This window comes from Pithys albifrons, chromosome 2 (genome assembly GCF_047495875.1).
Source record: "Pithys albifrons albifrons isolate INPA30051 chromosome 2, PitAlb_v1, whole genome shotgun sequence".
Taxonomy (NCBI): domain Eukaryota; kingdom Metazoa; phylum Chordata; class Aves; order Passeriformes; family Thamnophilidae; genus Pithys; species Pithys albifrons.
The window spans coordinates 2,572,851-2,600,640 of record NC_092459.1 but is presented as its reverse complement, the minus strand read 5'-3'; the positions used below and the strand labels follow the sequence as shown (position 1 = coordinate 2,600,640).

General features: G+C 40.1%; 1 protein-coding gene across 3 annotated transcripts in view; it reads left to right on the top strand.

The window, feature by feature from the left end:
* Positions 1-27,790, top strand: part of SUPT3H (SPT3 homolog, SAGA and STAGA complex component) — a 279,283-nt gene that overhangs the window by 120,708 nt on the left and 130,785 nt on the right. For 2 of the 3 annotated variants that reach the window (XM_071548208.1, XM_071548209.1), the window contains exon 3: positions 17,715-17,799. In XM_071548208.1, coding sequence (XP_071404309.1) covers positions 17,715-17,799 — 85 coding nt within the window. Of the gene's footprint in view, positions 1-9,386; positions 9,406-17,714; positions 17,800-27,790 lie in introns of those variants that run through there. The other variant, XM_071548210.1, reaches the window with a different exon arrangement.

Sequence of the window (27,790 nt, the reverse complement as noted above, 5' to 3'; positions counted from 1 at the left end):
GAAGTTTTTCTGACTTTTGCTAATGACAGTAAAGTCAATGAAATTAGAGAATAAATGATTCGTTGTAAATACTTAGTGAGCTGTGACTAAGCACCTTTTAATAGAAAGTGTCAGTGTTTTAATTCTGGGGGGTTAGACAGTTCATGAATAGTTATATTTTATAAGGTACTTTATCATGGCTCACGAGATATTTACAGCAAATCTTTTTTTAGTCATTTTTTTTTTCATTAAGAAAACTCATGGGAATTTCCTGAACATACCAAGCAGGCTCATGGTTGCACAGTATGTCCCTGAAAACAGCTTTCCATGCAGTTTGCATTTCCTCCCATCTTGATGAGCTGGGGTTTCAAGATGAGTGTTATTCCATACCTACCTTTGTAGATAGTGCCTTCATGGGAAAGGAGAGGGGGGAAAAAGAGAGAAAAATATTCCTGTAGCTCTAAAAACATCCTTACACTCCTTACTTTTCTAGAAATGTCCGGACAGATGCCAGAAAAAGTTCCTGCAAGTCAGGATACAGTGAGGTTATTTTGAAAAGAAAGAAAAAACACCCCACCTTGATATTTTTGTTGCTTTAATTTTTAAGCATTACAGTCTGCGCCCTGTCAAAGTGATGGAAGAACAGCAACCATTAGATGATGATTAAGCTTCTGGGGAAGAAAAGGGAGGAAAACCCTCATACATGGAAGTGATTTTTTCCATCCAGCTTTATGCAATTTTGTATTTTACTCTGTCAGCCATTGATGAGCAAATTTAGTCTCCATAAATCCTTCTTAAGCTGAGGTTTAGGAAGGCCCTCAGTTGCAAAGTCTTGGAAAGAGATTCAGTGAGACTGTTCTGTTGAAATCTTACAGACATCTAAAGCCAATAAGGGATTTGGTGTTTTCCAGGCATCAGGCAAAAGCTCCTGAGAATTGTAAAAAATATCCCCGTCTTTTAGGAAGAGTGAGACGTCAGGAGTCTGAACTCTGCTGCCTTTCAGAGGGAGGCAAGGATCCCTTTAATACTTCAAATCTCCACCTTCAGGCACTGTTTTCCTAAATAAGACTCACATCAACATCATTGTAAGTTTAGCTGAATTCAGAAGCTGAATACTTTAATTTGTAACTTCTGAAATATTCAATGTATTTTTCTTTAAAGGTAAAGTTTGCATGGTTAGGGGCTGGCTGCTCTCAGTTGTACCTTCATAAGCAAATTGAAGTTAGTGTAGTTTCAAGGATAATTAAATAAGAATGAAAATTTTAGAAGTATAGAAAGAGACTTTTCTTTGATCAGCAAACATTAACCATTTAATATTTTTATATAATATTATGTAAGTTGTCTCCATTTGATTTAATGAATCTCTTTCAATTAGTCAAAGGCAAGATGAAGGTAAGTAAATATGAATTAAGGCAGTGGAGGCTAACTGGGAAATTTATTTAAACACTAGAAAATTCCGTTTAAAAAAAAAAGTTAAAATAGAACAATTCTGCTGGGTCATGGCCAAATGGTTTTTGGAAGGTTTTTCTCTGCTTTTAAGATTGGTGAGTTAACTCTGCAGACATTTCTACTGTACCTAGTAATCTCTTGGTGTAGTATGAAGCTAAGATTTTAAAAAAATCAAGACCAGAAATTTCACATTTTTTTAAATCCCATTTATACCTTGCTTAGGTCTTTTTTGTAAGCTTAATCAGGGATTGCAGCTTCATGGGGTCTTTTTTCCTTTCTGCTTTTACTTCATAGCAGAAGGCTGAAAAGGTGCAACTTGTTTGTTTGCTCCTTCCTCCTCAGTGATAATAAAGATTGTGTCAGCAGAATTTCCTGAGGAAAACAAAATCAACTTGTTTATTCCAATGAATAGAGAAATAGAGGTGTAAAGACCATGGTTCTGGGGGGGTTTCCCCCACCTCCTAAGAGGGAGGTTGTCTCGTGCCTCTCCTCCCGTGCCCAGCTCAAGGACCACCTTCTTCTCCCCCTGGCAGCTGAACATCACTGCTCTTGCCATCCCTGGTAACCACACTAATTGCTTACATGGAAAAGGAATATTAGGAAAATACTAAGTGAGGCTAAAAATACCCCAAATATGATATAGCAGCTGGGAGCAGGGAAAGCCAGCACCTTCCACTGGCCAGATCTCCACAGACCACCAGCAAAGTGCTCCAGGGGCCACTGCAGCCTGAACCTCATCCTGTGCACTGCAGCCTTTATATCAAATATCACCTCCCGCTTTTTACCTTGACCTCAGAAGAACTTCCCTGGCCAGCGATAAACAATAAACTTCCATAGCGTGCCCGAGAGACTTGGGTTCTAAATAAACTCTGGATGATGCCACACATTTTCCAGGAAGCAGAGCTCACCATAGACCACACAAATCCCGGCCACGAGCACCAGCCCTTGTCTGCTGAGCGAGGCCAAGCAGCAGCTCTGAGAGGCAGCGACTGTGCCTGGGTATAGAAGCACAGTCAGGCGATTTGAAAGGGAAAAATAAAGGGGAATAGCTCAGTGTTCGTGGCTGCCCCTCCATGGTACCCTGAAATGCTGCTCCTGCTCTTTTCCTCTCTGACAGAAACTGAAAGGGAATGAGAAGTGTTCAATAACTGCAGCGTGAAGACATCAATTATTATTCTGTTTATTATGATACTGAACAATTATGTTTGCTTTTGCCTCTGTAGAGTGTGATTGAGTGAAACCACAGCTTGTCTTGGAGAATTTGGTCTTTCCCGAGTCCAGCCATTGCTTCCTTGGCTCCTGAGGAGGGAGAGAAAGGGGAAGATGGGATGCTGAATGTCATTCCCTCAAGCATGTCAGCTCCTCGCTTTTGTCTATAGAGATTAATTGTTTTGGAAGTTTATTTCATTCTAAAAACTGACGCTGAGTGTCTGTGGGCTTTGTTTAGGATGCTGGTCATGTACTTAATTTTTTCAAGAATTTTTTCTTCTGCAATCATAGATACGTGCAATAAGTAATTTTGCCTGGCTTGCCTGTTTGGATAAATATGTATGTATGTATGGTCAAACTTCGGGAACGCAGATTTGGGCAGGGCTGTCCCCACGTGCCCTTCCAGCCTGCGCAGTGGATTTTAGGTGAGGCTCAGCGTGTGCAGAACTGGCCCCACCGTTTCAGTCCTGAGGTTCATCTGCCACAGCCGAGCGAGCTTGGACGGTGCCAGTGAAGTCCTCAGGACTAGAACCTACAGCACTCGGCATTTCCCAGGAGGTCTCCCATCCAAGTACTAATCCGGGGCTGACCCTGCTGAGCTTCCGAGATCTGACGGGATCGGATGGCAGGGAGGCATTTAGGATTTTACCTGATACCATTCCACACTGTATTCTGCAGGTACAGATAAGAACTCAAATTACAGAATTCACGATAATGATTTTCTTTGTTGATTCATGTACTGCAGGTCCCGTGATGTAATGGTGAGCACTCCGGACTCTGGATCACAAGGTCATGAGTTCGAGTCTCAGCGGGGACTGTCCTCTGGCAGTTAAAGCCTCCCTGCCATCCGATCCCGTCAGATCTCGGATGCTCAGCAGGGTCAGCCCCGGTTAGTACCGGGTGCTGTGACAGTCCTGAGGACTTCACTGTCACTGTCCAAGCTCGTTGGGCCATGGCAGATGAACCTCAGGACTTAAACGGTGGGGCCAGTTCTGCGCACGCTGAGCCTCACCTAAAATCCACTGCGCAGGCTGGAAGGGCCCACCCACGTGGGGACAGCCCTGCCCATATCTTCGTTCACAAAGTTTGGCCATACATGTACTGGAGGTAGCACTGGGTGCACTGTGTATTAAAAACCAAACCAACCAAAAAAAAAAACCCACTCCAACTTTTGAAATGCTTTATTTGATTGCTTATTTTGCCCCTATTTGAGCAGCCTGAATTTTTTTAATAAATAATTCATGTATTAATAATAATTCAATCCATCTATAATTTTATGGTAAATTCTCTCCAAATTGTCAGTTATTCAAATCTAAATTCCTGCCAATAAATACCAAGTCATGCACATTTTGCCTGAATGAGCACAACCTGAATTTGTTGGGGGTTTTTTGTTGTTTTTTGTTTTTTTTTTAATTGAATAAGCTTAGAAAAGACTTTTTTTTAAAGGCCAATTTGAATGAATAACACATTGTCCTTTACAGTGACCCCTTCTGAACTATCATCAACAAAGTGAAATAAGTAACTATGCATTTCTCTCCTGTGAAGTTCTGTGGAGCCCCATGAGAGTGACACTTGTCCCCCTTTTTTCCCTTTAATTCTTGACCCCCAGTTTGGATGTGCTGCACTGTAACTTCAGATTCTTCTGTTCGCTGTTCTTAATATATTAAATTTCAACTGGTAGCACATATTTGGTACTTCTAATTTTGCTTCTTTCCCTTGTGAATGTAGTATTTTTCATACTTCTGAAAATTAAATTTTTAAATTAAGATCTTGAAGTGCTTATGCTACTTTGCTTTTGAAAAAATCTCTCTAAAGTCCAGATATTCACATCTTCTCTTTCCCGCTCTCCACTGAGCCACTTTTCATTGGAAAAAAGAAAATAATTTATTTTGGGAAATGTAAGAGAGCTGTTTCCTATTTCCTTTTGATCATCTCTGAACTCGGAGTGATTATTTATTAATTCTAGTGCCCAAGGGGGTCAGTGTAGCCTGTTAATTCTGGTTCTGTCCCCTCCTGAAGTCATGGGAGGGACCTGGGCTAAAAACAAGGAGGGCAGCCATCCACACTGTCCTTTGGACATACAGGAAAACAGGGGGTTGAGCTATAGATTGTCTAAATAGGAATACCCTTTGTCAGTATTCCCCTTTGAGGGTTTTATTTTGTTTGGTTGGGTTGGGTTGGGTTTGGCTTTTTATATCCCATATATTTAGTTAAAAAAGACATCAGGTCAGTGATAAACTATAAAAATAACCTGTGTTTTTAATGAGACATTAATTGTCTGAGTGATGGTTTAGTGTCTGTGCTCAGGTCAGCTGCTAGGCAGCACATTTTGGACAAAATGAAAAGCTCAAGTGTAATTAGTAGCCACGGATGTGGTCATCTCCCAGAGTCCTTGCTTTTGTTTTTTTAGCCAGTAGATCAAGACCAGGGTGACTGTAAAACATCAATATTTTATAAAACTCTTCTTTTCTCGTTCCAAAAATTCTGCCAAATTGTACTTAAATGAAGTCTTCGGAGGAAAAAGCCTGTGTGAGAGTTCTTTGCTATAAATACATTTTTGTGATTTTAAGAAGAATGGGGTATTTATAATGGATTGAACCAGAGCTTCTCTGCTCTGTGTTATCTTTATAATGTTTGCCATAAAGTGCTTCCAGGCGACATCTTGACTTCTGTAACTTTTTTCTTCCTTCTCGTTGGTGCCTGGAACAGATTATTGTGGGTTATAACATTTTAAAACATCTAAGTAATCCATTTGAAAGCAGGAAAAGGAGCACACCATTGATATGAAATTGCCCTGACTTTCCAGAAAAGATTTTATCAGAGAACTTCCAGTTTCTTACTCTAGGGAGAAGGTTGCATAGTTTGAGTTTGTGAAATAAAATACATTTTTCAATCATTGAAATCTTATGGTAGAATTTTACTCCCAGAAGAAGTGAGAGTATTGGTGTGACTCTCTGAAGTTAAACCTTCATTAAAACCAACTATTTGAAAGAACTATTCTATATTTTAATTTTCGTGCATCTTTTTGTCTTAGTGGGTATATTTTATCTGTGCCCTGGTGGAGAAATAATTTCTGTTTTTCACTCCCAGGTTCAGTGAGAACACAGAGTAACCCCTGTAACAGCTCACAGTGGGTTTGATTTTTGGGGAGTTGTGGTGCTTCATTACTTGTAGAAGACTTGAAGTGCCTTGCCCCAAAATTGTTCATTTTAGTTTAGAGCACAGATTTCCAGGCTGTGATCTCTCAACCACTGATGATCCAAAAGTCACATTAAGTATTTTAAAGCTGCTTTGTCAATATATATAACATTTAAAAAAAATAAATCTAGAAATACTGCAAATATTCATGTCATGGTTAGACTTTACAGTGGTCATGAGCAATGCTGGCATTGGTAAGGCTCTTTTGGTCTCAGTTAATTCCATATTTTTGAGATAGGTCATGTTTTTGACACCTTTTTCTGTTTCTCCCCATTCTTGGTGATGCTGCAGCACCTCTCTGACACAAGCACTGCACAGATGAATGAGAATACAGCCTCCCTACATGCAGAGGTGGACTTTTCATATCATTTTGGTTTACTATTAAAATTAAATTTAATTTGCTAATAAAATAAATCAAATTTGCAAAGCCTGATCTGTCAGTGGAGCTCTTGTTACCCCCTGGCAGTGGGAAGCACAGGGGGATAATTTGCTTTTTCTGACACAGCCCCTGTGCACAAGTTGCTTCTCCTCTCCAGGCACTGACTTCAGGAAGGGTAGGAAAGTGCAAAAAATGATGTTATAAAACATGTTAACATCTGATAAGGAGGTGTGTTGTTTGAGACTTGGATATAATTATCATCATTCAACACCCACAGATCTCATTCATAAAGTCATGATGTGAGTTTTTAAAACAATGAAAAACGGCCTTGATGTTCTGAAGAATATAAAAAAGAATAATATTATTTCTCCCCAAATTAGCATAAAACGTGCATCCTCATTTATGTTTTGTATCTTGTGGATTAGTTTAAATTGTCTTGTGGTTTTAATCTAGATTTGAAATAGCAAGGGATTTCCACATTTGGTTAACACTTACAATATATATATACAGTGAAATGATGTTTTGACTTCCTGCTCTCCTCATCACTTTTTCGCCCTGTCCTCATGAGAGCAGACTGAGAATTCATCTCTCTTGGCTTTGTAGAATTCCAGTTGTGTTTGGGTACACTGTGGAGATGAACTTTTTCCTAGAGCAGAAGTGACTGATCCCAGTCCAGTCTGCACAGTCGAGTTGTCTCATTTATTTCCTGAAAAACCGAAACCCTTTGTGAATGAGCGAATGGAACATATTATGTTATACAACTGGAATAAATTATATCTTCTTCCTTGGCCAGTCGTAGGGATTTGTGAAATTAATTCATGTTTAAGACAGTTAACTGGTAGTTTGGTGCATCCTGATTAGTATACAATGGCACTGAAAAGGGGTCTTGCCACAGCTTTGTGTTGGGATAAATCTGCTGATTTGCAGCAGTTAGAAAGTGTTTACTACAGTGTAAGAGAAAAAAGAAGAAACCACAGGATGAAAGATATTTTTTTTTCATTAATAGCAGAACTTTTAAAAGCACCTTTATGACAGAGCTGTCCAAATTCTAGCATTTACTTGTTTTACAAAGTCAAATTTCTTCTCAGCCAATGGGTTTGAAAATCCCATAGTTTACAAAGAGTGACCAGTTTGGTTCAGTGGAACCATCTGTAGAGAGATTATTCTGCAGAGCTTTTAGCAAAGCTTAGAAAATTAGGTTTTGATGGAATTTAGCCATATTCACTCTGAAACATATATACCCATAAAGAGTTTGTTGAAAGTGGACTTCTATAGCATCTTGCATCAAAATTGACAACATTTTGCATATTGACCGTGGGGGAGGAAAAACCACTTAAAAAACCTTTTACTCAAATGCATTTCCTAGGTTGCATTTTTATATACATGAAATCATTTTTCATGCCTTAACTGTAGTCATAAAAGTTTAAGTATGGATAATCTTACACCACTTTCTGCTTGAAATCACACTTTAATTTCCATGTTTATTTTCCCCACAACATAATATACAGGATTCTGCTTTGATTTAATGTGTGATATTGCTTGTGAAGAAAAGTGATGGCAACTGGGCAGCTGGAGGAAGTTCATTCCTGAGGCACGGAAGGAAGAAAAGGCCATTTCTATCTCCAAAAAGGTCAAGAAGGAGGATCTGGGGAATGACAGGCCAGTCCTCCTCACACTGATCCCTGAGCAGGTCATCTCGGAAACCATTTCTGAGCCTGTTAAGGGTAAGGAAGAGATGGTGAGATGTCAGCATGGATTTATGGAGGGTAAATGACAGTCTGATGGCCTTCTGTGATGAAACACCCAGTGCAGTGTGCGAGGGACAAGCAGGGAGTGCTGTTTGCCTCAGCTTTAGCAAGGCTTTTGTCACTGCCTCCTGTCACATCCCCTTGCACAAGCTGCTGAAATAGGTGAGAGGATGGATAGTGAGGTTGAAAACTGGCTGATGGGCTTTGTTCATGGGGTTGATACCAGCTGCATGAAGTCCCTCTGGAGGGCAGTGGCTGGTGATGCTTCCCAGGGGTTGATCTGGGATCAGTGCTGGGCGATGTCTTCGTTAGGGACCTGGATCACGGGACACAAGTGCACCCACAGCAGTTTGCTGATGATGCAAAACTGGGGCGAGTGGCACAGACCTGATGGATGTCCTGCCATTTGGAGGGACCTTACCAGGCTGGAGAAATGGGCCAACAGGATGTGGCACTGAGTGCCATGATCTGGTAAATGGACTAGAGTTGGACCAAGGGTTGGACTCGGTGATCTTGGAGGTCTTTTCCAACCCAATCGATTCTATGATTCTATGACCCTCCGGATGTCCCATAACGGGGAATCCTTCAAGGGATTGCCTCAAGGGGGGAATACCCCAGCCAGCAGGAGGGACTGGAGGCTGAGCAGCTGGAAAGTTGGACATGTGGCAGCAAAGTGCCTGTGGGGCAGCACAGTGGCAGTGACCAAACAGGAGCCACTGAGCACCAACTGGAATACAGGAAATTCCACTTAAAAGAAAACACTTTTTTACTGTGAGGGTGGTCAAATGTGTGGGAACAGGCAGAGCAGAGAGGTTCTGGAGTGTCCATCCTTGGAGAAACTCAAACCCCAACTGGATGCAGCCCCGAGGAAATGATTTGTGCAGGGAATTGAACTGGGTATCACCACATGTCTAACCTCACCTGGTCTGAGATTTGTTGAATAGAAGGGATATAGTGATATCTTCCCTTTGTCTTCTTCTGTCCTGTAAGACAGTGATTTTGCAGGTATGAATATGAATTTATTAAGGCAAAAACTAGATAGAAAATTCTTGCTGTGTATATTGTAGCATTTTTAAAGAAACGTTAGCAAAAGTTGCCCTTTCTAAGGGGAAAATTTAGGATATTTTTTGTTTCTGCAAGTTACTGAAACATTCAAGATCAGCTTAAGCACATGATTCATAAGGTTCATGCTTAAAACACTTTATTGAGTCAAAACAGAATGACCTCCCATGGAGCTGGGAAACTTTAGCATCTCTGAAATTTATCCCCAAGGATTTTGTGTTAGTCTTGATTTATGGTGGTGTCACTAAGGACAGGGTTTGTCTTTTTCTGAGAAGAATTGAACTTTTCTTTTGGCAGGATGGTGGGCATTGTTAATCCTGCTGCCTGGCAGACCTCACCATTTCAAAACTCGGGGGGGGAGCAAACTGCTTCCATTTGCAGGTAAACAAAGTTGTTCTTAGGAAGGTCTTGCCTTGTTGAAGTCTTAGTGGAGCAATGAACTTGACTGATGCATTTGGATGATGATTTCCACCCTGGTAATTGAGAGGTATCTATAGGGAACTGTTAAGTAAGCATTAAAAAAAAAAATCAATAAGCTCAAAATAATTATTCATGATGAAGTCTTTTCCTGGTTTTCCAATTTTAGTAATTATATCATCAGTGAAGCTCATTTCAGACTCCAGATATGGAATTCCAACAACTGTCTGTTAGTTGCAGCTGACATAGCAAGATAGAATGGGGTAGTTTCTCCTTTTAAAATATTTTAATTCACATAATTGGGATTGCCTTATTTGTGCTTGTTTAACATCACAAGACCCTCCCCAGTTTTGGTTAAGCTTAGTTCTCTTCTCTTCCACCTGTGATGGCCACAGAGGACTTTTGTTTTCAGATATATTCCTTCCAATTTGCTCTAAATGTTCCTTTTCTAAATTTTATCCTTTTACTTCTTGCTATGTACTTTTGAATAATTAAATGGTATTTATGTAATGTTTCTCTTTTTGTTGTTTGTGCTTTTCCAATATCTGCAGACACGATCACAGCTTAATTTTACCCTGGAAAATGCCCCATTTTGTGTCTGACATTTCAGTCTCTTCCTGTGCTTGCTGTTCTCACTGCCATACACATTTGGGAAAATTGCTTTCCTTAAGCTGAGTTCCTTTTAGTAAAGAGTCAGTAATTTATAATCAAATTTTTAAGAGTTAATCTGATGGTATTTAAATGAGGCAATAGGATGTCTCCACTTGCCTAATAAGCAGATGGTAATTAGTTTTAGTAATTTCCCAGAGCTTCTCTTGACTTCATAGAAGGAAAGCAGGGAGTTGCTGCTGTTCACATCATCAGGGTGGTGAGATACATCCCTCAGTTATTAGGCATGAAAATGTGACAAACTGTCCAGCAAAGTATAGGTCTAAGGTCTGAGAAAGGGAAATATGTGGCTTCCCTTCAGCAGTTAGAGGAGGCATCAGAAGCATTTGGAAGCATTAGAGAGATACAGGAATACGACCTGGGGGCAAATCCCGTGGGAAGGGGTGGGATGGAGAGACAGAAAAGACCTGGTAGAGGAAGCAATGCTGGAAGAGATGCTGAAATCAATACCAATTAACTTGATATGCAAAATAATGTAATTACTGTTATCCAGATAGCTGAATTACAGACAGTTCTCTACATACCTCCCTATAGATTTACTTTGAGGCACAAATTGCCTGGTCTGTGCATCTCCATATGTACAGCCCTAACTTTTGTAGTGCCTGTGTTAAAACTTGTTGTAGGTTTTGAATGCTTGTTTTTATTGTAACTTAAACATAATTTTTCTAAACTTTATAGAGAAGTCTAATACAGTTACAACTTGCAGTTTGTATCTCTCATACTTGCACCAAGTCCTGGTAAAGAACTGTGTTCAGGAAGATATGAAGACTCTGTGTACTTGATTTCATTAATCCAAGTAGATAAATTTGTCAGCTATGAACTCTGATTGGAATGAAGATTACCTTTCCTTTTTAAAGGGCCTTGGTGGAAGTTACCCGATGAGCAGATAAACATGTAAATAGCAATATAAATTCCAGTACTTTTCCAGGTAGCACTGGTAGAAGGTGCTGCTTAGTTAACATAACTCAGTGCTGTGATTCGGTCCCTCTTTCATTAAGCTCAGTCAATATAGCAAGTAAAATGATGTAATTTTTAAGTTAATGTCTCAGTTCACTGAGGTGTTAGGAAGGAGTGAAGTCAACAAAACAGAAACCTGTCACATCACATCTCTCTCTGATACAATGTATATACAAAATAAAGTAAAAATTATTTAGAGACCTTGTTGTTTACCCCTTTTCCCCCTGTTGAAATAATCCTTTTAGTCAAGGCAGTTCCTTCCACCTGGGTTTGTTCTTTCCTCTTCCACTCTTTGCACCGAGTGTCCTCCTGGATGTGTCTGATCAATTCTCTGGTTTGGCACCACTCATCTCTTTCCTTTCAGTCCCTACTGCTGCTCAAGTTGTTCAGCAGCAGCTGTGGCAAACACAGTGGAGACAGAAGAGCAAACTTTAGCTTTTCAGACTTTGAGAAAGGTGCTGGCATGTCTTATGCAGTGATAGGCTCGTTCCCATACTCATCAGAAACAAACCTGTAGTCTCCCAATTTTTTGTTACTGAAGGGACCAGATCTCCACATTTTTATCCTTGTCTTCATTGCCAGTGTCTTATGGTACCAAGGTGAATTATTTCAAAATATTGTATTGCTGATTGTCCAAAGTTTGTTTTTATTGATTTTAAATGGTTTGCAGTGCTTGTCCTTCTGGTCCTCAAATTGTTGGGAGTTTTCTGGATGTTCTTTTGCTCAGTGCTGTAAAACTGATCTTCTTTGTCACCACCTGGCTGTCAGCTTCCCAATTCATACATTTAGGAGGACACTTTCATAGAATCATAGAATCATAGAATCGATTGGGTTGGAAAAGACCTCGGAGATCATCGAGTCCAACCCTTGGTCCAACTTGCTTAGAATATGGAAACATCTCTGAGAATTAATGTGCTCCATATTCCAAATGTATTCCTGCCAAACAGCTGACAGAAAAGAAATTTATTGTGTGTTCCTACAATGCTGAGGAGATGTGAGCCCAGATATCAGCCAGTGCAAATAGATCTAGTGGTTGATCTGTCCTCTGTGATTCTATGGGATCCTTGCCTGGTTTTAGACTGTAACAGTCTAAACAGTAGCTGGTTCTGTACGTGGTGAGCACTTATATCTTGGTCTCTGCTAAATGCAGCAGCCTCAAGCTCAGACAGTGCTGGAGAGCTTCAGACCTCACATGCAGAGACACACAATGCAAACTGGTCTCTTGAACCATCCCCAGCCCCAGAGTCTCCCCAGCAGCTTGTGTGGATCTCCTGGCCCCTCCAGCAGCAGCCCACTCGCAGACCCTCTGGTCTCTCCAATGTGCAGCCCATGCTTAGGTCCAGTTTGATATGTGGATCCCAAAGCTCTTATGCTGCTCATGGGCTACACTCCCATATACACAATGTGCACACACTGAAGTCTCTGGCACTTCAGGCACACAGATCTCTGTGATCCACAGTCCCAGTGTGGTTAAATACCTCTGTGCTGAGACAGAGGAAGTGTTTGCTTGCCCTCTGTGACATCAGATTATAGAACCATAGAATCATTCAGGTTGGAAAAGACCTCTGACATCATTGAGTCCAACCACCAACCCAGCACTGTGAGGTCAGCCACTAAATCATATCCCTCAGTGCCACATCTACACATCTTTTAAATACCTCCAGGGATGGTGGCTCCACCACTGCCCTGGGCAGCCTGTTCCAGTGATTGACAGCCCTTTCTGTGAAGAAAATGTTTCCTAATATAGAATCTAAACCTCCACTGGCACAAATCGAGGCCATTTCCTTGCATCCTGTCACTTGTTACCTGGGAGAAGAGACTGACCCCCACCTGGCTACACCCTCCTGTCAGTGAGTTGTAGAGAGTGAGAAGGTTCTCCCAAAGCCTCATGTTCTCCGGGCTGAGCATCTCCAGCTCTCTCATCAGACTTGTGCTCCAGACCCTTCCCCAGCTCTGCTGCCTTTCTCTGGACTCGCTCCAGCACCTCGATGTCTTTCCCCAAACTGGCCACAGGACTGTTGGTGCTTCCCTGTGCCCCGCACAGGGGGACGGTCACTGCTCTGGTCCTGCAGGGCACACTACTGCAGATCTGAGCCATGATGCCATTGGCCTTCTCGGCTACCTGGGCACATGCTGGCTCTTGTTCATCCTTCATATAGAAACAGAAAAGAAAAACTTGTTAGGGATGTCTAGAAAAGAAAAAAAAAAAAGCAGCACATTTTTCCCACCAGACTCCCTCACTGCTTTTATGCTTTCCCTGGGCTGGATTCATCACGTTTATTCAAGGTGGTAAAAGCTGCCTGATTTGGGGCAGCTTTGTTATGGTATGAACTCAGTGGAAGCCCCAGCAAGGGAAACTGTTTATTCTAGCTCAGTGCACTCCCAGCCACCCTGGTTATAGTTCCTTTCTGGCCAGGACAGCTTTTGGAGCCTGTGGAGAAGGGGAGGTTGCAGCAGCTCTCTGTCTCCACAGCCTGCTCTCCTGGTGGTCTGGCCACCTGGAGAGCCCTCCATCAGGGTGTTTGAACCCAGCCTGGGCCATGCCTGGCCCAAACCCTTTCTTAGGTGTTTAACTCCCCCCAAAAATGTAGCAAAAAGTGCTTTATCTAATTCTGTAGCCACCCAAGATTTTGAGGTTCTTACAAAAGTCAGTCCCTGCTCCATGAGGAGCTGTCAGACCTTATCTGGTGCCAAGTATGAGCGTGTGTTTACACACAGTACCATGATATTCATGTAGGCACTTAGTGGCTTGGACATCTACCCTTTTGATGAGCCTGGAAACATCATTACAGGAACTTAAATAGATTAGAAATAGAAGCTAAAAGTAAACAATAAAAGTGCTGCAGCAGTCTTTTCTTTCTCCATGCTACTATTTTAATCCTCCTGTGAAAATCTGGGTAAGTTGATCCCCCCCTTGTAAAAATGTTTCCTTAAAACAGACAAACCTTTGAAATTGGATCTTCTAAGAAGGCTTTGTTATTGCATGACATGTCTAATGGGTAGATGCTTCTATTACCAGGACAGTCTTCCATAACATTTTACTGCTTTGATGCCCTACTAATGTTATATTTTAATACATTTCCTCCTCAGTATTTACCTGTGGAGAAACAGCTCCTTTTTTATTTTCAACAGAATTTTTATGTGTTTCATAAGAAGACTTATTAATACTTTTAGTGAATGGAAGGTTCTTTAAAAGACTCTCATGAACCATTAAAACCAAAGCACATGTGAAGTGAAATTAATAACTTATATTAAGGCATCAAGTTCTGTTTCACTTCCCAGAAGCAAGGGCATCAAATTTTGGGTTCTTTTCTGTTTGGGTTTGGTTTTTTTTTTAGTGTTTTGAGTTCTTGATCTACTTTGTATTCTGCAACTCAGCAAAAGTCTGAGCCCTCTGACTCTTAGTTTAGTGTTTATTCTGCTGTGGAGAGGTACAATGCAAAAGCAAAGGAAAAATCAAACAGTTAAAGTAATAAACTAGCTGTGCTTTTCTAATTATTACCTCTTGTAGGAGAAAGGGGTAAAGAGGGTGGGTTTTGGGACCTTAAAGAATGTTACTTTAGAAGCATGTCAGAATCAAGACACATATCAAGTGCTATAGAAATACAATTAACGAATACAGAAACTTTTATTTTAGTGTCTAAAAGTCACAGATCCATTGCAAAGAAAAAGGAAGTGGCTGTGGGTGGGTGTGGTGGTTTTACTTTTTACTGAAACCACCATGCCAGTATCTAGTTTTCTGTGTGTGGGAAAGAAGCTGGCAGAGGTTACATGGGAAAACAGTGAAGGCAATCTCAGATAGAAATAGCTTTGGAAGGTAGAAAGAGTGGAAGTGAGGGAGGAAGAAAGTAGGTGCATTTGGAACTTGATTTTCTATGTAATGAAGTTGTGCAGTTGACCTTAACCCTTCTCCTTGTGTCAGCATCAGCTCTGGCATATGACAGAACCATAGAGTGGGTGGGGTTGGAAGGAACCTTAAAGATCATCTTGTTCCAACCCCCTGCCTTGGGCAGCGACACCTTTCACTATCCCAGGTTGTTCCAAGCCCCATCCAACCCGGTCTTGGACACTCCCAGGGATGGGGCAGCCACAGCTTTTATACCCAACCCGTGCCAGGGCCTCACCACCCTCACAGGGAATAATGTCTTCTTAATACCTGCTCCAGATGTGCCCTCTTTCAGTTTGAGGCCATTCCCCTTGTTCTGAGGGGCATCCTTGTGCATCAGATTGGATCAAAAATATTAGAGATGTCCTCTTTTTGATCAATGTGCTGCATTGTGTTTGCATCTCCTGCCGTTTGGGGAACTGATAGTTTCTTGTGAGAGGGATTTCTAATGCAGACAGGGAGGGCAGCTCAATACAGGGGCAGCATCCTGCCTCAAAACCAGATTCTTGTTCTTGTGCTTTGTTGTCTTTGGAAAAGAAACCCCAAACCTTTTAATTGGTACATATGGAATGCTGAGCAAAACTTTGAACAAAAGAAATGTATGTTCAAGGAGATGGTGTTGGCAATCAGGTGTTTACTACTCTATTGCATGATTGTTTTACTTTGCATTTGAAGCCTTAAAAAGACAAAACATTTACTTTTAGAAACTAAAAGACCAGTAATTAAGAATGAACAGTGTATTATGGTTGTTATAACTGTTCTGTTTGGTTTTATATACCCCATGTGATTAAAAAAATTATAAATTTGCCTTTTCATCTACATATGCACCTTATTGTAAACAAAAAAACCCCAAACTTATATGAGCACTTGTTTTGAATCTGTAATGTTTTTAATATTGTTTAATATTCCAATGTACTATGGTAATAAATATTTCTGGTTTTATATGTATTTCCAATATAATATCCATGTATTTGCCATTTATAACATATTTAATAGTCTCTGGCTGGATTGCTGTGCTGTGCTTACAGTCCTAGGAAGTGTCTGGCATTCTAAGCCCTGGACATGTGCACTGCTGCTTGATAGAGAAGAAATTATTGGAGTTGTGCCTGTTTTTGAGATGTTGTCCAACACCCTGTGCAACACAACCACCTCTTTAAGATGCTGAGAGTCTCAACAATGACAGGGGACAAATACAGAGTGTAATTTCCTCATTCTGTGACTAGTGTAGTACAGTGAATTATGCTCAGATTTTGCCTGAATGGTTCTTGTTGTGCTCTTTTTCAGGCTGAAATTCGTTAACATAAAAAATTTATTATCATTAGAATTCTTTTCAAATGCTGTTCGCAGACTACTGGATATAATTGCATTATTAGATAAAGAACCTTACTGTAGAACTCCTGAGTTGTTTCTAGATAAAATCCTGGTTTATATTATTTCAAGGTAGAAGAATGCTTTCATAAGGAAATAATTGATACATTCGGTCACCTATGAAGTTTTGAATCTTGCTTATAAAAAAATTTTCACTATTTTCCTAAGAATCTGTAGTGTTGTTTTTGGCCTGCACCATTTCATTTACAGTGAATATATTTTACTGTACAAGTTTTTGTATCTGAAAAACTCAAGTTTAGGAGGAGAGAGAACATTTTGTATTTAGAAATGCCCTGAGGAAATACTGAAAAGCACAGGAGTTGTCTTTCACCGTAACGATGTAAGACTGGAGTAGCAGTTTTTATTATGATATTCATGTAATGATATTTTCAGTGAGCCATTTGGGGCATGTTCAGGCTCTGCCATGGATCAGGGGTCCTACAAACCAAAGGTCCAACATTCAGAATTTCCACAGCCCCTACAGTGGCCACTGCCCATCCCAGGGCCAAGGAGCAATCCCAGCCTTAGCTGAGCAAGCAGCAGTTAAGGCAGGTGTAAGGAACAGCTTCTGGAATTTCCCACAGAAGAAATACCAGAAAAAGGAGAAATACCTTGCAAAAAGCCTGTTGTCAAAATTCCTTATTTTATGACATCTGTTGCCATTTGTTTGCAGGATTATATGAACACTTTCATCTCTTCATGATCTCCTGTCATTTCATGTGGCAGTGCAGACTGTAAGAGCCTCACGTATATTATTGTGTATAAAAATGTTTACATTTAATTTGTTCCTTCTATATCTTAGCACTGGTATTTAGATGGGATAAAATACCTGTTGGTATTTTACGTTTTCAAACAGTTACTTGGTACTTTTGTAAGCAAATGGGGCTGGAAATACAGAATTACTCCTAGTAGTGCACATGCTACAGCTTTGCCCACTCTTTTCTCATGGAATCAGAGTTATACATTGGTTTGTATTGGAAGGGACATTAAGGATCATCTGGAGAGGTGTGGGAAAAGAGGTTGCCATTGAAGACTGAGGCAAAAAGTCATTGAGTAGCTCAACATTCTCCTCATGTCTTGTTACCAGTTTACCAACATTGCTTATCGAGGGGATGGAGGGTGTACAAAAATATTCCTGCAAACTGGATTTTCTGCTGTTTCCCCAGTCTTTCAGTTTTTCTCACCATGTGCTTTAATGTGCATTCTTGCAGCTCTCTTGTTCCTTTAATCATATTACTTTGGTTTATAATCCTTGTGCCATGCTGTGACATTCCTATACTTACAAGTGTATTGAGCTTGTTATTATTCATATTTTCTTCTTTTTGTCTTTCTGAAGACCAGCTGCTTTGTTTCTTTTATTTCCACAAGCTTGCAATAAATCTCTTTCTTTCAGGTTTTCCCTGGGAGATGCTCGCAGACCTCTCCATGAAACTGCAGTGCTGGTGGAAGACATTGTCCACACTCAGCTGATAAATTTGGTAAGAAATAACCAGTAAAATAGTCTTCACTCTAAAACTCCTTCAATCCACATGATATTTTCATGATGAAATGGCTGATAACATGTTCTGGCTTTAGAAACACGTAAAACACTGAAGGTGAGTGTGATGCTCTGGCCTCAGTGATCTGTAGAACCCACTGTTTGTCTTCCCTGTGGTTATATACTGGATGAGTGGGATATCTGCAACCCCACCTAACCCTGGGAATGAAGCTTATGGACTTATTTGTTAAAAACTTAAAGTTACTAAAAAGAAAAAAAACCTACTAATTCATCTGAAGACTCCTTGCTGATTTTTTTTTTACGTTTTATTATTTCTATTAATGCATCATTTGCTTAGGATTTGTGGTCTAATATTCTACCACGTGATGTTTTGATTTCTGTCAAAAAATAATGCAGAGATATGGAATATTTGAAATATTGGAAGCCAATGGAAGTGTTGTATTAATGAGACTGTTTTGAATCTTGTCTGTCAAAAGCAACTGTAAATTTGCAGCTCTCTGTAATTTAAAGTTCAACAACACATCTTAAGAAATGAAAGATGTTATTTTACACCATGGCACGAATTTGCCTTCTGGCATTTTGTATGAAAAGGTAAAACCCAGCATGTCACTTGTAGGTTGGGAAGCATAACAATCATGTTTTTCTTATTATGGTCTATAAAAAAGATGTGTGGATGTTGCACTTGGGGTCATGATTTAGTGGTGGCCTTGGCAGTGCTGGGTTAATGGCTGGACTTGATGATCATAGAGGGCTTTTCCAACCTGAATGATTCTGTGATTCAAATGACATTATCACCATGTGTGGGAAGGAACCTTATATGGAACTAACATACATAGATAATACTAATACATCCTATAACTAATATTTACATCAGATGAGTCCCTGGATCAGTTAGAGCTTTGAGCTGCAACTTCCTAGACCTCTTCTCTATAACGAGCCCTTTTATTGACCAGAAGGGTGTTTAAGTTTCAAGCTGTCCTGGTACTACATAATTAGAACTAAAAACTTCTGTGAAATGATAAATGCAGAATGGGGCACAGCATATGTTAAAAATATCTATGTGTATGTATAATATATATTTTACATATGTTTATAAATATTTCTATACATTTATACATATAATACATATGTATTTCCCATCCAAGTGGAGCTTTTCCTGTTCACGAAGCCTAACCATACATACATACATATATTTAATAGAAATACTCTATAAATGAACTTTCCCTTGCCCACTGTTTGCCTGCAGACAGGTGTTTTCCTTCAGCTTTGCACATAATCCAGCAACCTTTCAGTAGTTTCCTGCATCTCAGCAAATGCCTTGGCACCCCTTCCAGCTCTGGGCAGCCTCCTTGTGCTCAGCCCTCCGCAGCCCAACAGTGTATCCCTGTCTCTGCAGTCTCCTGGCATCCTGGGGCCGTGGATTCTTTCCTTATTACGCTCCTCTTGGTCTGTCCTGAACGTGCCCCGTGGCTCCTTGGAGAGGACAACATCTCTGCGCTCTCTGCAGGTTCCCCACCGGTTAAACGCGCCCTCCGGGCATGTATTTGTAATCCTTATTGCAGCTTTCACTCGGACAAAGTAACACTTTCTCGCTGTTAATAAACCCTGTAATTTCTGCAGCCCGATGGCCGTGGCTCTGCTCTTCCCTCCTGGGCTGAGCTTTACACCAAGCCCTGCCTTGAGAAGGCACCACCTGTGCCCGTGTGGTCCCTGCCCTTGAACCCCAGCCGGGCACTGCGGCCGCCTGACCCTGCGCTAACCCCGCGTGGGGAGCAGCAGCCTGGAGGATTTCCTGACAGGGGCAAGAATGGGAACGCAGCGGCAGATAAACAGCTTGTCTAACCTTTCCCCTCCCAGCCCAAGACAGCACTTTATTTCTGAGGAAGTGAAAGTATCTTTAATAGCTCATTGCTTTGACCTCTGACATTCACATGCCGGAACTCTTAAATCAGGAGCGTTTTTCCTGCTCCTGACTCGTGAGAGGGGATTCAGCACATTTGTCACCCTTAACTGCACGCCCTTAGTGAGCTGTTGGGTGTAGTTATATGAAACTTTCACTTTAGGTGGAGGTATTTGGGTGGGTATTTAGCCAGTAGCAGAAAAATGCTACTTTTATAATTGAAGCTGACTGCAGATGTGAATTTATAGCTTAACCACCCAGATTTTGTCGTATTACTCACGTTAATGGACTAGGCAGTCCTCACTGTGTAATTTAATAATTTGTTCTCCAAATTCATCTCCATTTTTTCCATAGCTAATACATACATAAGGCTAAACTGCAGAAATTACTTTTATGCCTGCAATGAAGCTGGCACATTACACACATCCTTCATAGTAAACATTTGTAAGAAGAGCTTGTAGTTGTTGATTCACTCCAGGTTTGAGCTTCTGAATTAAAAAATAAGTTGCTGGCATGATTACCTTTGATTGGTTGACTTTTGATATCTCACAGGTTTATAGTTCCAGCTTCCTATTTTCAGAAGTGATCTGAACTCCATTAAATCAGGGTCTGGTTTGGACAGATTTATACACTCCTTGCATCAAACCACTATACACTTCATGAAGTCCAGCTGCTGGAGCACATGAGGGCACTAACAAGGCAAATTCCTGGAAAGCAGACTTGTAAGAGTCTGCATCACATTTTATGATCATTTCTGGGTGTATTTTGAAAATATGTTCACTGCTTTGTATTAAGGGGAATTCTTCTAAAAGTAGATAGCAATGTGTAGAAAGAAATGAGCATCTCCAGAGGAAGATTCATGTAATCCTAAAATTACTTTCTTTTGTATCTCTCAATGAAATTGTTTTCTCAGCTGACTAATAAGTGGATCCTTTCACAGCTGGCTGGGATTTGAACATCTAGGAGATAAGTCTAAATGTTGAGAGATAAATTCCATCCAGTTTGTGTCAGGATGCTCTCATGAGTTTGAATTGTGTATGCTTATGTTGTAATTATAATGACTGTTTTGTTATTTGCATATCAGGCAATAGAAAACCATAAAAACCCTACACTAGAAGGATAAAGTTCTGTACATTTTTTTATCAAGCATCCTGTATTTGAAGGGCACAAAGAATTTAAGTTTTAATCTGAAATCAAAGTCGCTGTTGACTGATAATGTTTGTTTGGTAACTTATCTAAATGTTCATTTATAAGTAAATGTTTAAAGGATTTATAGATGCCTTCATGTTACCCTAAAACTGTGCTTTTCAGTGTGTACTAAGACTGGAGATTCTGATCAAGGCTTGTGTTGTTTATGATTAAACACAAGTGGTACTACACAAGTAGTGCAAGGAAATTTGTGCCTGCAAAAAGGTTCAGCAGGGAATACAAAAGGTGTTAATCATGAGGGGTCAGGCTTTTAAATTACTGACCATTTGATATGGAATTAGGCCTTTTTTAGTCTTTCTTTCATGATTTGCAGTGCAACCTACATGTGCAGTAAGAAGGTTATGAAGCATCATCTTCTATAATAATCTGTTAATATCTATTCAGACCCTTAGAAGGGGAACTCAAAGATCCTGCTTTAGGGCAAATCAATATTATTCAGCACTTTGTCAAAAAAAAAAAAGAGGCTATAAATAAGAGTAACGGAATAGGAATTTTTGTTCATTATTAAACTATCATTGAGATGTTTTTCACTGAAGTAGCCTAAGTCCTGCACATATACAGATGTAAAATTATTTGGGAATTTTTTTATATAATATTTAAAAAAGATGAAAAGTCCCTCCTTGCCTTTACCAGCTCTCTGCAGAGTTTTTATCATGCTGAGGTGGTTCATAAGAAAATATTTTATTATTAGACTAAAACCTAAATATTATTATCTTCTCTTGATAGGGCCATAGCTCCTTGTTCACACCTCAGATGTCATGATCAAAGGTGAATAGACAATAAGATCATGATGTGCTACTTAAATAAAAAAGACTGTCAAGGAATTACCTTCCTGCTGCTGGGAATGTATCAGTTGGGGTTTTGTTACCAGAATGCAGCACCAGTTTATTCTGGGGCATGCTGGGTATGCAGGAGTGGGGCAGACACCTGTTTGCACAGAATTTGGTTATAGGTTTGAACTTCAGTCCTTGGCATTTTGTTTCAGAGATATTGATTGACTACTGGGGAGAGATTAGATTTGTTTTTACAAAGTGAAAGATATTTTAGCAGTAGAGCATAGTTCAGCAAGGGAATGTGAAAATTAGGCATATGCACACCAAAAATACAGGTAAGTAACCTAGATCTGTCCATGAAGGAGTGGCTGCTCAGAGAAAAGGCCACAGCAGCCTTGGACTGCATCCTTTAAATGTTTTATCTTCTCTAATTCTTCATAATGTGTGATAAGTCATCGTGGAGGCTGTCATGAATGGTACAATTCATGTTAATAGAATTGTGGTTTGCTCCCTGTCAGCTGATGTGTGTCTGCTGGAAGATGGACTCTGATCTCTTCAATTGATGGCAAAGGATTGAAGCCAAATCCACTCAGCTGGCTTTTTTAGAATGCAGTAATGTCAGCTCAAAGGAACTTCAGTTGCCCAAAATCGTGTTGTACATGGTATCTGTTGGGATTTTTTTCATAATTTGCTTTTATCTTCCTATGGAAGAATTTCATTTCATGGAACTTTTGCTGCTACCTAATACTATTAACATCCTACTCTTGCTTCCTTTGTAGGAGCATGGTTTGGATCCCATGTTACATATATGCATATATGAACACTTTGTATGTACACATGGATAATTTTAGGGTTTTTTTGCTTGTATATAACTACTGAAAATTGACTCTTACACAGGTAACATATTTAGTTCAGAATCAGTCCTTTGGTCTCAACCAAGGCTCAAAAGACAGGTCAGCAGGTAAATAATCTGTCCTTGAATATATAGGTCATATTAACTTGCAGGAGTAATTCATAGGTAGAAAACTTAAGAGTGAGATGGAAAGATTCAGCAGTATGCCAGCTCCTGAGTAAATCCATGGTGAATCCATCCTGTGGAATAAATTGGTTTTTATAGTAAGAAGTTAAATAAAGATTGGGTAGCTGTTTGCCACTATTTGCCTGGGAAAGGGAATGGTGAAAACACAGACAAGCATAAGGATGGGATTACTGATATAAAATGCCAAGTTACTTATCATGACCAGTGTGACTTTTATGTTTTCAAAGGGCTGTACATTCCCTGGATCAACATGATGTATTTTCTTCACTTCCCAGCCTTATTCCTGCAGCTGGTAACCTTTTCTATTGCAGTTTTATATGAAAGAATGAGGAGGAAAACTTACTTTCACTTGCCCATTCAAAGAGAAAGACTGTGACAATGGGAGAGTGAAGTAGAAAAAATGAGTATTCAAATAGGAACTAGGGTAGAGCTTTCTTGGTCCTTTACAGGTACCTGTTCCTGCAGGTATTTTCTTAAAATCAGATCCCATTTGTTATTGGTTCACAAACTGGATTAGTTATTGTAATGTATGTAACTCACACAGTTCCAAGTTTGGTTGCTGTATTCTTGAACTGTTAGACTTTTAACTTTTATATACATTTAATTGTTGCATTTCTGACATTCCTTTTAAAAAGGAAAAAAATGTAACAAGCTCATTCATGAGCAGGAATTGCCAACTGATAGAAACCAACAGTGTGAAGGACTGTCCCCTCCTGTCCCATAGTTATGTGCAGCTGTCACTTATGCCACCCCAGCAACGAGAAAAGCCCTTGTTTTATGAGCCTGTTTTAAAACAGTAATAAAGTTTCCTGTGCAGGACATTAATTAAAGGGGTTATCAAAATAAGACAAACTAATATAACTTGTGATTGTACAAAATAAAGGAAGTTGAGGGTACCGTAGGGACCTAATGAATCACAGGATGGAAACAATCTTCTGGCTAACTAAACATTCAGACTTTGTAGGAAGTCACAGGGTGTATACAGAGCTGGGCAGACCGGAACACTGTGTGTTTACATGGATGGGATAAAGGGAGCTCACAAAAGCCACCTGGGAAAAAGCCTTCCACTGTTCCTGCCCTTCCTACTGTACGGTCAAGGAAACAACACATCTACATTTGCAGCAAACACGTGGCCCACCTGCCCTGGGAGAAATCAAACTGGGAAATAAGTCTGTAGTACAAAAGATTCCCTGGTACCAGCACTGTGCATTTGTTTGCATTTCTCATGTTTGGTGATAAAAGAGAGATGGGACTTCAGCTCCAGCACGTGGTTGTTAATTGTTCCCTGTGCATTTGCAGCATTTAAATGTGGTCAGTATTTAGATTTATATGATAGATTTCTATGGTGATTTATATGCAAAGCCATGTCCTGAGTTTTCTACTTTTGGTATCATCTGCCACTTGTTCACCATATTCAGACCTGTTTATAGCACAGAATCTTCTTTAGGATGTGATTCTGGAGTCCCACTTAGGGATTCTGGGCTCTCTCTGTGCTTTCTCTTAAGATGAAGAATTTGATGACTTACTTGGTCAGATGTTTTTTTCCCATGGATCTCTCTGCAGAGTCAATGAGACAGAGATGCTGCTTTATGCCTGGTCGTGCAGAGACTCTGCTCAGCATCCAGTGGTGATGAGCTTTACTGACCTTAAAAGTGGAAACACTGGGATACTCTTATTAAGAAACCTAAATTATCAGACAGATGGAAATTAATATGCCCACATTGGTGTAGCAAGATGTTTTGTAGTGAAGAAAAAGATTCAAAGCAATGACTAGATTGAATGGAAAATGCAAAGTGATCAATGGTTAAAGGCTGGCTTGTAATACATGTAAAATATAATCAATGAAGGTAGTGCAGGCAGCTGTAATCTCAGTATTTCCTGATTTTCTCTATCAGTCTGGGCCTTTAATAATTATGTCCTGGACTTCTGTGTTGTAGATATATGTAGATGTATGTACAGGGCTGCTTTTCACACCCTTCACACATCAGATTCCTGTTTAGGCTCTTGGGCAAAAGGAATGAAGAATATCTGAAATTTCACTCATGGTGCCTTTGGAATTTGTGGCATTCTTAAATATATATGTATTCATTTCCCTGGGCTTCTGGGACATGTATGAAACAACTGATCAGCTGATCCTAGTCTGAGTTGCCAAAATACAGATACATCCTTTAATTTTTCTGTATAATGTTAGGAGGAGAGCATAGACTAGCAGCCACTGGAATCCTGGATGAGCTGAGATGAGCAGGGACATCCAGTGTACAGATGCAGGTCCAGGGTGTTTGGCTACTTTTGTTTGTGCTATTTGCTAACAGATCAAGAAGTAAAGAAGTTTAAGAGTAATCATTACATTTTTATTGCTCAGTCTGATGCTCTCTGGTAAATCAATATTTTAATTATGATTTTGAAAATCATAATTACATCCCAAGCTCAAAAAGTCAAATGGAAAACTGATATTCAGAATTTTGTTCTTTCTTTAATTTGTTTGTATGGTGTAAATTGAGTACTAAGTAAATGAACATGTGTATAAAGTCCATATTTGCACACAAAGACCCATCTTACCCAGTATTCTGATTCTGGCAGCAATTAGTAATTTAAGTGTTATCAATGGTGTGCAACACACAGATCTTTGCTAAGAAAGTGGACCTCAAGTTAGCTTTCCAAATCACCTGTATGTCTTTGAAGTCAGCTCCAGAATCCAATAAACAGTGTTAATTATATTTTTTATCATCTTACTTGCTCTGTTTCAAACAAGTGTATGTAAACTGACAGTGCCTGGTGGCAGGGAACATTCCTTCTGCTTGTTCGCTGAGATGCTGAGTGGATTCACCTGAACAAACATAAAGACAAACCAGCATATTTTTCTAAAGCTGAGATAAAAATACCAGATCACCTTCTGTGTCTTGAGAGATAAATGGCCCCTTCCAGGATGTGATCCTTCATGTCCCAAAGTGGTTATTTAACATTCTGGCCATGCATTTAAAATCTGGACTTCTTAAGTGAAGTGAGAGATATCTCACCTTTATGACTTCTGGAACCAGCTGTATTTTTTTAATATATATTTAGTCTTCCATTGATTCTGACAAAAAAAAAAAAAGCCAAACAACCTGTAAACTTTAAGTTGTAAAAGACACAAACTGATTTATGGATATCTGTGATGAAAAAAGAGTTGTGTAAAATTCTGCATGGTCTTTAAGTGTAACTCATAAACCTTAAAGGTCACCTCAGAGTGGTTAACAGAGCAAATTCACTGTAGTTTTTAAATCACCTTATCTGATTTCAAGCAAACTTGATAGTTTCAGAATAACTTTTTTTAGGGAGGAGATCGACTTGTTAACAGCGTTATGCAGCTACAAGGAAATGTGGTCACAGCTGCTTCTGGTTTCTTAGCTAATCCACCTGATTGGAAACAACAGGTTTTTGATATTTTTCCATTTCTTACACTGACACCTAGTGTTCAGAGGTCCCGAGCTTCTAATGCTGCACTTGGTTATTAATAGACAGCTATCGATACCAGAGCTCTCCACCTTTGTGAACATCTTCCCCTTCTGTGCTTCTGCAAAATAACACAGTAACTGAGGGCAGAGGTGGTACCATCACTCAAAGCTGCTTTATTTTGGAAGTAAAATAGTGCACAGCTACTGGAAAACTTGGCAGAAGCTATTTTATTTCTTGAAACGCTGCAAGATCTGTTTTCTTACTATTTAAGTGCTTTGGTTTTGGCAAATACAACCAAAGAGAGGCTGAGGGAGCTGGGGGTGTTCAGCCTGGAGAAGGGGAGGCTCAGAGGTGACCTCAGCACTGTCTAGAACTACCTGAAGGGAAGTTCTGGCCAGGTGGGGGCTGGTCTCTTCTCCCAGGCACTCAGCAATAGGACAAGGGGGCACGATGGGCTCAAGCTCTGCCAGGGGAAATTGAAGTTGGAGATCAGAAAAAAATTCTTTCCAGAGAGAGTGCTCAGGCATTGGAATGGGCTGCCCAGAGAGGGGGTGGATTCACCATCCCTAGAGATTTTTAAACGCAGATTGGCCATGGCACTGAGTGCCATGATCTGGTAAATGGACTGGAGTTGGACCAAGGGTTGGACTCGATGATCTTGGAGGTCTTTTCCAACCCAGTTGATTCTATGATTCTAACCCTTTTGTGTCTGTAAGTGTCACTGAACAACAAAAACAGCGATAACAGCAGAAACCCTTAGATCAGTATTTATCTAATTGTGGGAGATGTCGATGCTTTTTATTTCTGTGTCTTTTATCTTCAAGCCACGAGTTCCACCTGATAGGGCTGTTGATGTCTGTGCAGTCCTTGAGTGGACAGAAATTAACTTGTACACAAAAACCTGCACAAACAGTCTTTTATCTCAGACCTGCAAATAAATGGAGCAAAGCACGTGTGGACTGTAACCCATTCTTGACAAATATGGTGACTGAGAGTAAGATTTACTCTGTGCTTTACCTGTGATTTTAAAGTATGTCAATAGATGAAATTTCATCTTTTAAGGTAATACATTCAGAATTTTGTGTGACTGTATTGAAAAGTATCCATGATTTTTTTTCTGGTTTAGTGGTGGGTTTTGTAGAAAAGTGACAGATATTCAGGCGCAGAAAATGCATTTTAAGTTTGTCCTTGATGTGATGATTCTTCCCTTTTTCTTTTCAGGACTTTTCCCACAGATGCACCAAAAATCCACCTTACCAGGGCCTCACCACTCTCACAGTAAAGAATTTCTTCCCAATGCTTAATCTAAACTCACCCTCTGTCAGTTGAAAGCCATTGCCCCTTCTCCTGTCACTACATGCCAAGGCTGCCCATTTTCATACTTTGGGTAAAGGCCTTGTACTTCTGTGTGTGGTGGGTCAGACTCTGTTCTACGTTATTGCCTGTCAATGGCTGATATTCCAGTGAGCCAGAGTCGGCTTCTGGGAGAAATACCCAGAGGCAACAGAGAAAGGTTGCTTATAAGATATGATTGCTTTGACTTCTTTCGGGCATTTAGATCAGATATTAGGAAGAAATTCTTCCCTGTGAGGGTGGGGAGGCCCTGGCACAGGTT